At 43.8% G+C, this 16323-nt stretch overlaps 1 protein-coding gene across 5 annotated transcripts in view; it reads right to left on the bottom strand.

The window, feature by feature from the left end:
- Positions 1–16323, bottom strand: part of LOC107223299 (zinc finger protein 853) — a 64390-nt gene that overhangs the window by 35208 nt on the left and 12859 nt on the right. For 4 of the 5 annotated variants that reach the window (XM_046743582.1, XM_046743585.1, XM_046743586.1 and 1 more), the window contains exon 3: positions 5220–5532. In XM_046743582.1, the coding sequence (XP_046599538.1) occupies positions 5220–5532 (313 nt within the window). The remainder of the gene's footprint in view (positions 1–5219; positions 5533–16323) is intronic. The other variant, XM_046743584.1, reaches the window with a different exon arrangement.

Genomic DNA, 16323 nt, shown 5'->3' with positions numbered 1-16323 from the left:
AATTCAAACTTTCTCGGACTATTTTTATGCTTCAACGGAAGCAAACCGCACTTCACTGTTCACCATTCTCAACAACAGAAGTTCAACGTTTCTTCTTCGTGTCGAATAATGAGACCCCCATAAGTATGTAAAAGAATTAGAATCAGATTAACGTCTCCGATTTCTTTCCTCGGCACGTGAAACAGAAATGCTGCGAACATAATCGGTCATAGCAGCTTCGGAGAAGCCAGATGTTATTCGTTTCAACTCCCAAGGTTGTCGGTACCGCAGACAAGTTTCGGGTTAAAATTGGCCAGGTAAATCGAACGGTTCTCTAACGCGCGAGGTGCTTTATATATATATATATATATACTCGAGGCCTAAAAGCAAGGTGGTAATTACAGGCGAGTAAAATAGTACCGCGAACGGTGTCTTTTTTCACCCTTGCCGCCCTCCTTATTCTTCCTCTTCCTCTTCTTTTATCGCGGCCGTATGGAGTAGCATCGAGTCGACCCGCGGAGTGTCCGAGCAATCGCATGCGGCGCATACCCGCACGCATACCACGAAATAACTCGGCGTATTCGATGGGTTAAGCTCCCCGTTTAATATACCTCAGGGTATGCGAGTTGCGTCTGTGTGTGCGTGTGTACGTAGATGCGTCCGTTCGTCCGTGGAATAAGTACACGGCCCGTATACCGTATGGCGTCTTGAGAGAGGCCCGTCTTGACTCCCACACACGCCGTTCGTAGAAAGTCCTCTCGAATAGATGGAAATCTATATTTTATTGTGCGCCAGTGTGCTCAATATTATTTAACCCCTGAACCACTTTTGCAGCCGGTTTTCAATCCTGTACGTATCTCCGATAGATAAATCGGGGAGAGAGCATGCCTGCGTTTTTCTCGTTTAACGTGCGATCGTCTTTCTAGACGTTTTTTTTTCGCAGATCTTTATTAACCCGTGAGATGCAAAAGTAACGAGCAACTTATTTACCGCTGGTGGAGAAAAAAAGCAGAGTAATCGCGATAACGAATGATTTCTTTTCACGCAAAGCAGCACGCTGTGTCACGTTTCACGAGGGAGAAAGTAAAAAAATTCTAACAAATACACGGAGTGTAATATACATCAATTTATAAACAGAGAGTGCAGCAGCAGCAGCAACAGCAGCGGGGTATCTAAAACTCATAAAAAAGTTAGCGAGTGCCTGCGATATTGCAGGGGTGAGATTTTTTTTTCTCCTCCCTCTCTCTTCTCGGGGGGAAAGGGAAGTTCGAGCAAAGGGTTGAAAAGTAAGTCAGTGCTGCGTAGACTTGGACGTCCGAGAGCCTCGAGGGCAGATTTTCTCTCCTCCCTTCGTTCGTTTTTTTGCCTTCTTCTTTCCTCTTTAATCGAAGATATATTTTTACCGGTATTACACCGCAGCCAGATGATGTCGCGCGATGAATAACACCGCGCATCAATAATAATGCGAGTTGAATGAGAAGAAAAATGTGGTAAAGTAAATTTTCCCAACGCGATACCGTCTCGATAATTTTCGTAACTTGAGATATTTTCAAGACTGCAACGGCAAGCATTGTTAATTCATTTTGTGCATCTCGGCCGTTGTTATCAGCGCGAAATAGATAAGATAAATTGAGCGTGAACGAAAAAAATAGATACAAACAAACGCTCACACGCGCACGCACGCGGGTCTACGAACACACGTATATACTTTGCGTAGCAACTATCTGACAGCTAGCCGACTGACGCTTACGATTTGTGGACTAGATTCGCGGAAAGTTTTATTCTCGTACTTATACAAGAATGCAGATGCGTGTGTGGGCGTCTGTGTGTAGACGCATTATTGCGGACAGTGTACAATAATACAGGCAGAATGGAAAAAAGTGAGAGCCAAGCTGAAAACAAAGGCCGCAACTTGTGTCGATCGGGGAATACGGGAGGATTATAAAAACTAGAAACAAAATAGAAAAAGTAAGCAACGCTGCGCGAACGGAACCCTCGATCCTCAAAAGTTGTAGTCATATCTCCCCACAGGGAAGGTCCGCTATTCAAATGAACCCCCGTAGAATGAAAAAGAAGAAAGAGAAAACGAACACCGTACTCGAGGTGCGTTGTAGATGCGTATGTGTACGTATACGTAGGCCGCGGAAGGGTTAGAAAATTAGAATAGGCCTTTTTCGATCGCCGGTATATTACTCGCCCTGCATATGCAGCATGACTAGGTTAATTCCTGGTGGCCATAAGGCGTTTTTTGGTTAATCACTTTTTTTCAACTACTATACTTCACCTTTGATCCTTTCTTTGTGTATTTTTTCGTTTTTTCTTTGCTTTTTTTCGAGCGTGTGCGCGCGTGTGTGGAACAAATATTTTGTCTCGGTAAAGAACGCCGCGCCATCATCACGGGCACGGTTGCCGCACGGTCCGAGAAGAAAAAGATTCTGTTCCAGCAACAAAAGTCTACCCGTTCTCTCATTCCTAAATTTTTTTTAAAACTCGTTCGTTACGGATATGCCGATTCTTCGTTTTCGGAACGTCGGGGCCAAGATAAGTTTCCTCGAGCTGCCACTTTGTTTAATCTTTAATTCCGCGCCATTTGTGATAAAAGGCGCAAAAAGACACGCCCGTCTCCAAGAGTTGTTAGCATTTTGCTTTGATTTTTCCCCAAGACGTCTGGTATTCCCTTGTATGAATTCTTAACCGGTTGAAATTAGCGAATTAAAGACGGGCCGAGACGGACGGACCGGCAGACGCGGGGCAACGGATGGGGGGGAGGGGGGGGGGGGGGTGATAAAAATGTCGAGTAAAACAAGCAATTCAGAGTGGGCGAGAGAGAGAGAGAGGGAGATAAAAAAAAAATGGCCATTTTTTAATTATTCTTTACTTCTCCGTATATTATACGGATATACTCGTATATATTTCTTGTCCACGAATCCTCCAGTCGCTTGCATATACTAATTTAACAGGAGTAGGTGGTTAATTTTTATTCATGCTCGGGTGAAACGGCAATTTTTCTCAGTATTAAGTGGGCTTTAAAATTGTCCGGTCAATTTCGCGCGCGAGACGTGAGACGTTTTTTAAGTATCCGGTTATAGGTAGGATGAAAATTAGAAGCGGAAACCGGGGAACCCGTGATTTTTGAATAATTCAAAATACATCTTGCAACTTTTCCATACACGGTTCAATACGCGAATTAATTGGGTTTAGAATAATTTTTTCATACGCCGTAGAAATAGATTCGGGATAAAAAAAATAAAAAAATATTTCCAATTCCGATAATGTCAAAGGAATCAGTGCTTGTAATTCGTTAAAGTAAAAGAAAAAAAAAAAAAGAAAATAATGAAGCAAAATAATAATAATAAGAAATAAAAATAAAGGTTAAAGTTTTTCTACACATTCGACTGAAATATTCCGCGTCCGAATATCTGTCGGGATATTTATCGTCCGGCGAAATTCAAAAGCAAAAACGACAAACAATATGGATGAATAAATAGAAATGGCTGTGTATCCGATAAATTTTCGGAGGAACCATCGGTGACATTTTCGCTGACAAAATACCTCGGCGCATACCGAGTGGCATGCATTGAGTTTAGGGTATAGTGCAGCGTCCCCATCGAGTATTTAGGTTCACCAACGCCCGCCCTGTGTACGAGGCTCGTGTTTCAGGGGAGTGCGTGGTTCGGCTGCATTATTGAGCGATCGGGTAATCGAAAAATTGGCGGGCTTTTTCCGGGATCTAGGTGGTGGGAGAAACGCCTCGGGGATTGGTCGCCCGGTCCAGCGCCCCTTCCGAAGAGGGGTTAACTACCCGAATATATATTTGTCTAGTACTCGCTATTGACCGGCTATCAATATCATGTATTTTCCCCAATATTATACGTATATTAATGCTTTCGCAAATTTCGTTAAACAAATTACCCGTTATGATGCCGATGGGAACTTGGCTCTTCCCCGCATGCAGTTTCAAATTATTACCAATTACTATCGGAACTTCATCCTAACGTTGCGAGGCTCGTCATATTACCGGCTTATCCGCCGTATAGATCGAGTTGAAGAAGAATGTATTCAACTTTATCGCAGGTTCAATCCCCATGTGCGTCGTTTTGATTTCGAACAGCTGTTTTTCAGGTTTTAACATCCCATCGCTGATCGTCGTAGTTCAACGGCAGTTCTTTTTTTTTCATTCGTAACGCGAACAGGTATTAATTTCTCACGAGGTGAAAGAATTGCGATCGATAATTTAAATGAGAAATATTTTCAACCGCATACAAAGAGGAAAAGACACTTGTATCCATACGCTGTATACCTGTACGTGTACGTACACGGTCTGATTGTGAATAAAGCACGGAACCGATGCGCCCACCTACTTCGAGGGAAACAGTAGTGGTGGCTGGATTATTAATGTAAGGGGTTGTGCGTTGAACGGCAGTTATTCGGTATTCTCTAGCTCTCTCGCGGTTGCTACAAGGGAGGGTCGAAATCAATGCGAGCCTTTCTTTTATCGCGACTCGGCGAAGCCCGAAACTGGGAGAAGCGGCTGGCCGCGTTGTCGATAAGAAGTCGAAGACCCGAGCGGTGATTTCCCAATTTTTGTTTACTCGCCCGATGCGGATACCTCAATCCCTCCCTCCCGCTCCTCGTTCATATCAACTCCTGCAATTAAATTGCTCGCATTCCATGCTGCGTCGCCTGATTTCATTATACCTGTTTTTTTCCTCGTCTTCTCTCTCCATTTCTCTCTCCCTCACTTTTTCACCATACACACGTACCCACCACCATTAGACTTGACCCTTAAGTAAATTTCAATCTGAGCAAATGAGATTTTTCTTTAAGGGCTGCAGAGCCGAGCCTGCCGCTGACCAGCGATCGGCCGGTTCGAGCTACGGGGCAGATAATACCTTCCGAATGACTACGCTCATCTTTTAATGAAATTCTTTCTCCCGAGGTACAACGGCCAAGGGCGGACCCGGACCCGTGGCTCTTGAGGCCGACCCCGTTTTCGAGTTTGCATTCAGCCCCGTCTCCGCTGCTCGAAACAACAACAACAACAACAACAGCAGCAACAAAAATTGTAGCAATTACAAGGACTCCACTTACCGGACCCAGTGCGGGAGTTGACTCGAGATACGTTTACCGGATACGGGGAAGTTGGCGAAAAATTGTTTAAATCAAAGGAAATCAAGGGAAAGAGTAAAAACGAGGGTGAAAATAACGAGATGAAATCTTCGTTGAATTCTCCGACTCACCGGTATGAAGTCTGGTGTGCTGCTGGACGTGGCTCAGCTGTTTAAACCTCCGATCGCAGTAGCTGCACTTGTACGGTTTTTCCCCGGTGTGAACCCTGATGTGTTGTACGAGCTGGTGGTTGCTCGAGAAGGACTTAAGACACTGCTGACACTGGTGCGGTTTGACCTCGCCGCCGCCGATCATCCCTCCTGGGCCAACCAGCCCTGCCAGACCTCCGCCGACTCCGCCACCCGGACGACCGGCCAAGCCGCCACCCATGTCTCTGGCGTGCATCTGCATCACGCCTTTGTGCGTGATGAACTGCGAGAAGAACTGCCAGGGTTAGTTGGTATGCTGTGCTCTGCGCCGAGTAGCGCCGATTGGCAATTCGCGGGGTTGTCTTGGATATTATTGAGAAGATAGGTACGAATTGCCAATCGATTCGTTGATTTCGGGTTGCGGGGGTACGATACATGTATGGTGCGATATTTCGACATATTCATGGCGTTCGCGCGATCGAACAAAATCGTTGGTGGATGGGTGAATGGGATGAAAAATTGTATTATCATGCTACGACTGGTTTGTGCAACGTTAAGGGTTGAATTTCAAAATGCGATTTACGTGTACGCGACAGAGGAAATACACATGTACTACGTATAATAATGTAACGTGGTTAATGGTTATTGGTAGGGAGAGGTGGACGGGAAGTGAGGGAATTGAATAGTGCTTCTCCCTGTGAAATTAGTGTTTTCATTTTCATTTTCGTCGTCGGTGTTCCTGTTCCTGTTTGTTCGTATTATTTTTTTCTTTTTTCTTTTATTTGCTTCTTTTTTCTCTCGATTCTTACCTCGACGAGAGGGTATAAATTCTCTCGGGTAAATTACGCGCGTATCGTTTCCCAGAGTGAGCTTCTAGTCTAAAAGAAGTAGGTAGAATATAAAGAACCCTATGATTAGGGGAATTCGGCAGTGGGTTAGTTAACCTGAACAGGTGTTGCGCGGGTGGATTCCTCGGGAAAAGGGTTGAGATCTTTGGGCGCGGACCGCGTACAGCCTGGTCGGAAAGTATTCGAAAAGGGGATCTGATCACGAGGCGATGGAAGTGCGAGATTGTTTTGTAAACAAGGCGTTGATCGCGACGGTCGGGAACGAGGTCGCGAAATTTGGCGTAAACGATCGGAGGAAAAATTTTTGGAAATATCTATCGCGCGATACTTGGTTGAAAAGTACGGAGAGGAAAAGAAAAGACGAGGTGAGACGAGAAAAGAGACGAGACGAGACGAGACGAGTGGAATTAAAAGAAAGGGGTTGCAAGTGCGAAGGCGATTTTATTAAAATATGTTAAAACTGTAATTAAAATCGAAAAATCTCCTAAGAAGTTTTAAGAATCTTATGGCCCCAGCGCGGGACTTTCTTGCCCAGAAGAAGTAGAACAAGACGAAGAAGAAGAAGAAGAAGAAGAAGAGGCGAAGGGAATTGAAATTGTCTCCGAGGGATTGGTTCTCAAGTTTCTCGCTATGCCGAGGCTGGATTGACGTACTTTTGTTTTTCAAACGACCAATCAACGTTGAGAATCACTGTCCCTTAATCCTCGTGAGAGAAGCACGGCGCTACTTGACGATTTTCTACTCTTTCTTTTCCGTTTTCTTATAATTTTTTTTTTTTTTTTTTTTCTTCATATTACCTACCGACTCGAAGAGCCGATCTGGAATTCTTTCACTCCCTCTGTTCTTTCCCCAAACCCTCGTCGCCCCTTTCTTTCATCCGTTCCCTTCCTCTGTATAATGCCGTTCTCTGCACTTGTATAGATATGTATATTTTAGCCCCGTCTACTTGACCATTTTCACATTTTCTTACGAGAGATTGTAATTTGTTCGCGGAGAATTTTTCACTCGTTTCTTTATACCCGCAACTTGTACCAACGCTTTTAGTAACAGACTTTTACGATGATTAACTATGGACGGAGCCAAGTGAAGCGAAAACCCGAGTCTTTGGGGTAGGGTGGGAGAGGGGGTGTAGTGACAAACGATTTGACGCTCCCGCTAAAGTTAAGTTACGGATTTTTAATGACGATCCCACGGCGACTCGCTCGTTATGCCAGGACGATTGTCTTTTATCTCGAGTGCCTCTTCTTGCATATTGGACAATTTTTAATCCCACCGTTTTTCTTTCCATCTTACAGGTCTTTTTCCATCGGCGCATTTTCATTCGGCAAAGGTCCGAGAGAAGTTGACGAAAGAAAAAGAAAACGAAAAACATGCCGCGCATACCTTGCCTTTTATACCTGCATCATCCCTCGAACATTAGTCAACGACCTCGAGAAGTTCGTAGCTCATCCCGCGCGTGCAATTATGTCTACGTACGGAACTGAGATGGTTATCCACGCTCTTTATCAGATAAAAGAATACACGACGTGTGTGACGCGCGGTGTGCGGTAGACAGATATAAATAATATAATGTAAGCTGCACAAATCCGAGAATTGATAAACGCGGGAAGGTCGCCAGGGTTGGGTGCGATGAGATAGGCTGCGTGGCACACAACCGCAGATGTTTTCTGATACGTGTCGTTTAAAAATCACGTACAATTTTCCCGAATCCGCAACCGGCCGGCTGTTAATTAATCAAATTTTTATCTCCGAGAGGACAGAAAATTGCCATTGCGTGCGGTTCGCGGTTCTCGTACCCAGGGTACGAGGGAAAAATCTTCAACCATCTTTCTCCTTTCGTTTTTCACCCTCTCCTTCTTTCTTTATTTTGCCTGATTTATCACCGTGACAAAAAAGAAAATGGAAAGAGTTGCTTGCTTCCTCGCGCGCAGCGAGCAGCGGCTTAATGTCTTTAATAATGGAAAAATATATCAACAGACTGAGCAGGCTATTTCCTAAAAAGCAGTAGCGTCTGTCTGTTCCTCGCTAATGCACTCAGACCAGTTCGTTATTCTATTTTATTTCATTTTTAATTTCCAAGAAACTTCGTATCGAGGATTCAAATCGAACAAAAGTGTTCCCCTGAATCATCCCGCGCACGATACGAGAAACATTCACATCACCCGCACCTGCGGTATGTTGTACCATTGTGAAAGAACCGCTTCCAAAGAAGATTCCATCGGTATCACGCGTCGTGAGAATACGACGATTTTTGCGCGAAGGGATTCGCGTCACTTCACTTTGACAAATTGGTAAAATACACGGACTCGGTCACTCTTCTGTAATTACTTATAATAATCTAAGAATAATCTCATATATTCGATAGAATTTTCAGGAATAAAATCAATGCCATCTAGATCTAAGAATAAAATCAGCGGAGAGATTTGAAAATGTTGGAGGAAATCTGCGACTTTTTACAAAAACTTATCATCAAGAACAATAATTATTGAAATTTCGTCTCTTTGAATCACGAAAGATTGCATATTCCACAGGGTTTTAAGATTCTAAAGACATGAACGATAAGATTTTGCCAAGACATTGACTTGAAAAGTGATCCACAAGTTCCAATGGACGGGAAGCTGTTAAACGATCTCCTCCCAAGACTGAATTATAACTATCGCATACGGATATGATTTTTTTTCATTCTTTTTCCATAACAATCGTCACAAGAAATGCAGGACAGTTTTCGGCAAATGTAAATTACAACGGTAGCGGAAACTTCGTGTATTATTCCAAATTTGTGAAAGTTAATTCGTTCTCGTCCCCCCGGCTTATTGAATCAAAATTTCTCGAAGCAGCATCTGATCTGGACCGGGGCAACCCTTTCAAGGGTGTCCCTCTCGCTCATCGCCGGCGTCTCTCTCCCTCGCAGCTTGAATGTTCTTTCTTTGATTCGGCTCGTCGATCCATAATATCGTTGCCCTTGGCACTGATGCCCTAAAAATTCGGTCCCTTTAACCCCCGGCCTAGCGTTTCCGATCCGTAGCGTCGCCGGCGACGAAGATCGTTAGCGTTCCGCTTCCGCGTGTGTTACGGTATGGTATACACGGCAAGGTATAACCCTTTATATTTAGTAGCGGCGTAACCGCGTCACGCCGTAGCGAGGGGGCTACTTTATATTATACCTACGTATGGAGGAACATCGCCTCGGATACACCACGAGGAACACAAAAGCAAAGGTCTCACCTGCTGCCCATATGCCCCATTCCCAACCCCGGACACCGAGCTCCTTCCTTCCTTCCTTCCACCCACGCATGTATCGCCGCATCGCGGTGTACAACGCATATGCTTCCAAAGGTGCGGTACCTCTATCCATCCGCCTTCCCGCTTTATGCAACGGCGTACTTTCGAACGGCCGATTACAAAGGTACCGAGAGAGAGAGAGATAGAGAGAGAGGGGGGGGGGATGGGTTTCTTGTAATTGTTCGACTTGACTCCGTGCAGTTGATTCACTCAACGATATATCTCGGACTCGCCGTAGATGCATTTCCGGTTCTCTACCGGGTTATATATCACGTATACCTACGCAGAGGTATATAAGGTAGGTACTTGATATACCCGGTAAGCAACAGGCGTTCCAAACACTTTGGGAAAGGTGCAGCGGGAAGGGTTTAAATCGAGTTTTTTCACTCGGGTTGTTTGGAGAACCGACCATCTTGCGTCGTTTTTTTTTTCCAATTCCGATTAAATACATTCATCCTTTCTCCTAAGGATTCGAAACGAATCGTCGGAGGACCGATGGTTATTTTTCGTATAAGACAATGGATGGTTAAAATTGAAACAGAATTCATGATGTGGTAAAATTCGTTCTTTGATCGGATATCCATCACCAATCTCTTACGCGATTAGCTCAATTTTCTTCACGTGACAACGAGTTATAAAATAAAGGTTCTTAAAATAATGAAATACTCTTGTAACTTGAAATCATTTGCTTTCGTTTCATATCGCGATGAAAATTATAAACGTCCAGAGCTTGAAATTCTGCAATTCTGGTTTGAGATGATTTGGAATATTTTATTTCCTCGTCAAAAAGCAACACGCAAATGGATGAAAAATTTAAAGAAAAATGTTGAGCATCGCTCTTTTAAAATGAACAATGATTACCTGGGGCGCCACCAAATGGTGGTGTGAATGCTGATACGGCGGAGGAACGTGGGGGTGATTTTGGTGGCCGGGGTGGGCCGAGTGGGGATGGGAATGAGGATTGGGATGGGAATGGGAATGGGAGTGAGGGTGAGGGTGGGAGTGGGGATGGTGTTGGGGAGGGGAGGGGGGTCGCCAGGCACCCTGGGGCGGAGGGGGTGGGCCATGGTTTTCGCTCAAACTATACATCCTCATCAAACTTGAATTCCACGCGTGTTTTCACCAGGGTTCATGTCAATCCGTTCCACGATAATTACCGTCGAATATAAAAAATGAAAAACCGACAAACCGTCACCAACATCTTTCCCGTTTATAATTATCTTCGATCTTTTTCTCTTTTATTACGGCGATAAATTATCGATCAAATACATGCAAAGGAAAATATGTGTATATGTGTTTGCAGAATGAGCAAAACTGTCCAACCGAGTTGGCACATTTTTTAAAAACTCCCCATTCGTGTATCCGCGTGCGAAAATGCATCCCAAGTTCCAGAGATGGAAAACGTCGGCGTAACTCTACGTTACGTAAGCATTGTGGATCGGTGCACTCGCGAACAAAGTCCTCGATCCGCAAATAGAATGACAGAGTTTATTATAATCAAGAGCGGTATTATTCAAGTTACAGTCAATTCTACGACGTGTGCGCGCTGTTTAAATTCTCCGTTTGGTGAAAAGTTGCGATAAAGACCCGCTCGCATGTGTGCGACGAGGGCGCTAGCCAGCTGTAGGCGGTTTTGCAATAATTATCGCGATTGTAACGTAAGAAAGGATTTTTCGGTACGGCTATCGCGGCGCACTGAGATTTTTCAATTTTCGAAGTGAAAGAAAAAAAGAAAAAAAAGAAAAAAAAAAAACGGAATTGGAATTAAAAAAAAAAAAAAGAAAAAAAGTCGGCAGAGTTTTTACAAAACGAGTAGACGGTCAGCGAGTAAAAAAAGAATATCTTTTCTTTCGATTTCTCATAAACGCGATCGCGGCTTGGCACAGGATCGTGTATAAGTGCAACGACGTCCGTCGAGTGGCGTCGCGAACTAACGGGACGATTTCTTGTGTCGAGAAACTAAAATTAAAAACGGACGAATAGAGATAGCGTCATGCGCGAAAAAATCGCTAGGGAGATATCGATTGAAATAACACACGATGCAACATCCCGTAGCCAATCGAACGGCACCGATAAACCGGCTGGACCAATGCCGAGCTTTCTTTGACGTGCTGTAACCCCGGTACTTCAGAGCCACCGAGTTGCAGGAAGTCATACCAGATTTTACCAGCAGCCGCCTTGACTTGATCTCGTTTTTGCATTTTTTTTTTTTTTTTTTTATTCTTCTACTACCACAAAAAGTAGCCAGACACCAAAATGAATTATAGATTTCATCGGTGGGACGATTATCGAACACGCTTTACAACATTGCGACGTGGGTAGAAATTTGAAAATAAAGTAAGAAAAAATTTCGTAAAGTATATTCGAAAACACGGGCGAATCGATTAGAGAAAATGTGTGAAAAATGGGGCGGAGTTTGTTCCATGGTCTTGTTCTTTATGCATCATGGCCGCTGCTCGTCTTATCTGTGACGTCATTGCAAATAAATCGCAGATAGGAGAGATCTGCCTAGCTTAGAACTTGGCCGCATGCACATACGGCGAGCAATCAGTTTTTCCTCCTACTCCCCCCCCCCCCCCCCCCCTCCCCCTTTCGTTGCATTGATCAACGAACCGAGGTTATATTATGCAAAATAAATAAATAAGCGACAGATTCAATATACGCGCGGATAAAGGAATATTACGAATAACGAAAAAAACATAATTATCAGGAACAATCAAGGACAGTAAAATTAATGTTTTCATTCGGTAATAGATAGAACTAAGCTCTACGTCTGCGGAATTTGTGTAATTTTTTTATACATACATTTTTTCAGATCAAAGTCATCATATGTATTACTCGGCCACGTTGTTACAGCTAAGGCCAAGGAAAGAAAACGAGATCTAGTCTTGTCAATCATTTATGAAATTTTCACTGGAATCGGATTTACCGAAGTACAGTGATCGAGTGGGTAAACACGAAGGGAACGAGACGTGTTATATGTTACGTGTGCGGACATGAGAGAAACTGACCACAGACAACGTGCGGCGGAACCGACTCGAGTATGCGAAAAGAAAAGGAAAAAGTAAGGCGATGCAAAAGAATGAAGAAGAAACGAACGAGCGAACGAACGAAGGAGAAAAATAATATAAAGAAAAACGTACGGCAGTGGCGTTGGCGTCAGCGTCGGTGGCGGACGAAGAAAATAACGAAAGAAACAAGTAAGAAAGTGAGAGAGAGAGAGAGAGAGAGAGAGAAAAAATGACGAGGAGAGGCGAAGGGAGGACAAAAATAAAAGTACGACAGGCCTTGGCTGCTGCTGCAGTTGCAGTTGCAGTTGCAGTTGTCGGCCACGTTGCCAAGTCTGGTATGTTTATCATTTTGCAAAACTTTATACATAAATGAATATCCGATAATGCAGATTGAGCATTTGCAGGAGGCGGTATTGTCGCTAATGAACGCCGAGGGAAGGCGAAAATTCTAAAAAATCTATCCACCCCCGTTTCCAGTTTCAGCAAATCGCAAAACAATGAATTTTCTCCGACTCCCGCGACCTCGATATGTAGGTGAGAAATCCACCTCGAGGCAAAGAAATGAAATTAAGTTGCTTTCAATTGCATTCGGATCGTCCCGTCGCTCCGCGCCGCTCTGAAGTTGCGGAAGGTTTTGCCGCGACTCGCCACAGACTCGTTTCTGAGTCACCGCGGTACGTGACTCTCTCGCTTTCGCACTCAAACGACCGTCAATTGTTTTCATCGACAGTGGGCTGGAAGTGAATCGGTTCACTAATAAGGCAAAAAACAAAAAAACAAAAAAAAAAATAGAAATAATTTATGAAAAAATCCACGTCTGAAATAAATATCCATTCATCGTCATCGGACGTTATTTCGATGATGTCCGCGAATAATAGTGGCACAAAACAATAAAAGAAACAAAAAAAAAAAAAAATTAATCTGAAAGTAAGATCCGCATAGTTGCATAAATGAAAAAGTAAGCAGGTAATCATTGCTAGCGAATAGAATAGATCGATAAATAGCTAAACAAGTAAACTGGTTCGTAATACAAACGCGCGCGGAATGCTGGGAGGAAAAGTCATTAACCCAGTACAACTCGCTGTGCACTTGTTAGGTGTGTCGCATCGGTGTAGGTACATACATGCTGACACGACTCTGTCTGGGTGGGATCTCAAGACTCACGAGAATCTAGCCGATCGTCGTTCTCTTCGTCCGTTTAACCCGACTTGCCTGCTGAATTTTTTACAACAATTAATTTTCAAAGTAAAAATCGGTACAGTTAAAAGTAAAACTGATCTGGAATTAATTTATACTTTGTACACGTCATTAACATGCGTTAAATAACATCTCCTAGACTCGACGATTTTTTTGTTCAAAGATTCGCGAATTGACGGGATCTTGAAGCGATTGCAAATGTTCGTTTTCAATCAATTCCGATCCTTGTTCCACTGACAATGGATAAAATAATTCATTCGAATTCGAGGTTCTCGAGTAAATGCTTAGTAACATGTGGATTTTATTCGAATCATTTCTCTCCCACCGTATATCAATTAAAATTTGTTCAATTTGTAACATAAACGAAAATTCACTTCTCGCAAACAAATTGATTCCCGCGTTCGTATCCCTGTCGAAATCAATCTTGCATCAATTACAATCGCAGCTCAAGACTCTGGATACCTTTGCCTGTACACTCGGGTATAAATTTCTACCTATGGAAATGGGATATTTATGTGTAAATGCATTCACGATGCACTTACACTCACAGACTCGCGTCATGGCTGCAGTCTGCCGCCTTGCGTTTCTTCGCGGTATGACAGCAGACGCCTGTGGCAGTAACCTTGCATACGTCACGGTATTATTTATCATATCAAACGTATGATAACGGACAACACTGGGATAGGTGCAAGGTAGGTACTCGACTGCATGGATCCACCGACCCGCGTTACGTATATCCCGCCTCGACAAGGTTAGACAATACGGACGGGTTTGTCGGTGGTCAGTCCTGCGGTACAGTCTGTTAAAAATTCAACGTCACCCCGACTTACCCGGCACCGATATTAAAACGCGTGTTGAAAAATTCACTCCGATTTTCACGAGTAGGCGATTGTTATAGACTTTGATTAACCGCAGAGGATTTGTTTTTTTGCTAAGAAGGGAGAATATTCATAGATGCTTTGCGATAAGTGTAACGAGTGGTAATGATCCAACAGGAAATCAATTACCGTTAATATCGATAATCTTATTTATCTTGTCCCAGTCCATCGTCGAATGAATATTCATGAGGGAAAAGAAACCAGGCGAGTTTGAAATCGCGCGGGTTAACTCGCGGCATGCGAAACAGAGGGACGTATCTTGTCGGGGTCTACGACCGCGTGGCAAATAAACGCCCGTGACTGAAACTGCTAAACGGTACGGTTCTGATATTGAAATTGAACTTAGTAGGGTGCACGCGTTTACGCGACGATAAACGGCGCGGATTGTGGTTAAGAAAAATTACGATGCGAAGGTCCACCGCATCCACGTTTTCCCCCTTTTTTCGCAAAACCTTCCCCTCGATTCGAATCTCACCCGAAAAAAAAATTCGAAAACATCGAATGCGTAACGTACCTTGACCAAACCCAACGTTCACGAAGGCGTGAATTAACGATGTCTAGTACTTCTTTGTTTTTCGTTTGATTTTTTTTTTTTTGGAAGACGAAGATCGCGTGACGAAATATGTTGGCAATAACTGTGTGAAATTGTTAATACGGATTGACGATAAAGAAATTGGAAAAGATAGGAGATGAAAAATAACGGGCAAACAAATTACGCCGACCGCGCAGAACTTCTTCTCGTATACGATGCGAAGTTTAATTTATTTTAATGACATCCAACGTGACTTGGGCTGAGGGAATGCAGCGGGCGTGCAGTGGTAGAGGTCAGGTTCACCAACCGCTGGGAGCTAACCGAACGAAAACAAGAATAAAAAATAAATGTAAATAGAAACAAATAAATAATTAGGAACGAGAAAGAAAGCAGAGCGCTAGAGAGCGAACGGGACGAGAATTAAACGCGATCGGTTTACTTCCGTCATTCGCGAATGCTTTCACATACATACAACAGTACCAATTTAAAGACAAAAGTAAATAAAGAAATTTGAAAATTTTGACAACGCCTCAGCGGAATGATAATAAGTTATCCAAAACTCGCATACCGTATTATAAGTGTATAAATTATCGGTAATAAAAATTCATCCCGCCGACGAAGAACCTCGCGGACCGGCAAGAGTGCTGCACCTATAGAGAAACGTTGCGGTAGGATGCTGCTGCCCGCTGCATCTTGCATATGTTTTATGTCAGCCTGCAATTGCGCTGTTGCCACGATTCCCCTCAGCATGTCTCGTTTTCTCGTTCTTCGTAGGTGTACAAGGCGTATTATACGCTCCGCGTCGAGCTTGTTCGATGCGCATCCATCCGCGCGATCCGCGCACCCTTTCCTCTCCCTCCTCACCCCTTTCATCCCGTTGCATTTTGCAAACTTTGGACCGGGTCTACGAGAAACGCGGCAAGACAATCGGTGAGTCATTGAACCTCAAAAAAGGAGAAATGAAACTTCCGTAACGTAACACCGATCGGCAGGAACGACGAATGAACGTTCCCAGAAAATTGATAAGAGATGACCGATTTGTTGTGTAAAAAAACGTTCAAAGACTGACAAAATTTCGGGGAAAATTCGCGACCGAGAGCTTTTGGCGCGCCCTTTTATAAAAAAGCTTTGCGAGGATCACGGCTGGTTGTATGTATAAGTAGGTAGGTAAGAACGTCGTGTACCTACTTCGACAGCAGGCATGCGGAGTGAGAAAGAGAGAGGCGGAGGATGAAGATAGATGCAGAAACAGAGAGACGGGGGTCTACCAAGTGCAGCATGCTGCAGTTTTAAGCGGCGTCTTCGTTTCGGCAGCAGCGTTCTTGCGCCAGTTTGGGA

The sequence above is a fragment of the Neodiprion lecontei genome, chromosome 6 (assembly GCF_021901455.1).
Source record: "Neodiprion lecontei isolate iyNeoLeco1 chromosome 6, iyNeoLeco1.1, whole genome shotgun sequence".
NCBI classification, from domain to species: Eukaryota; Metazoa; Arthropoda; class Insecta; order Hymenoptera; family Diprionidae; genus Neodiprion; species Neodiprion lecontei.
Note: the sequence above shows the minus strand (reverse complement) of the source record. Positions and strands in the feature narration are given on the sequence as shown.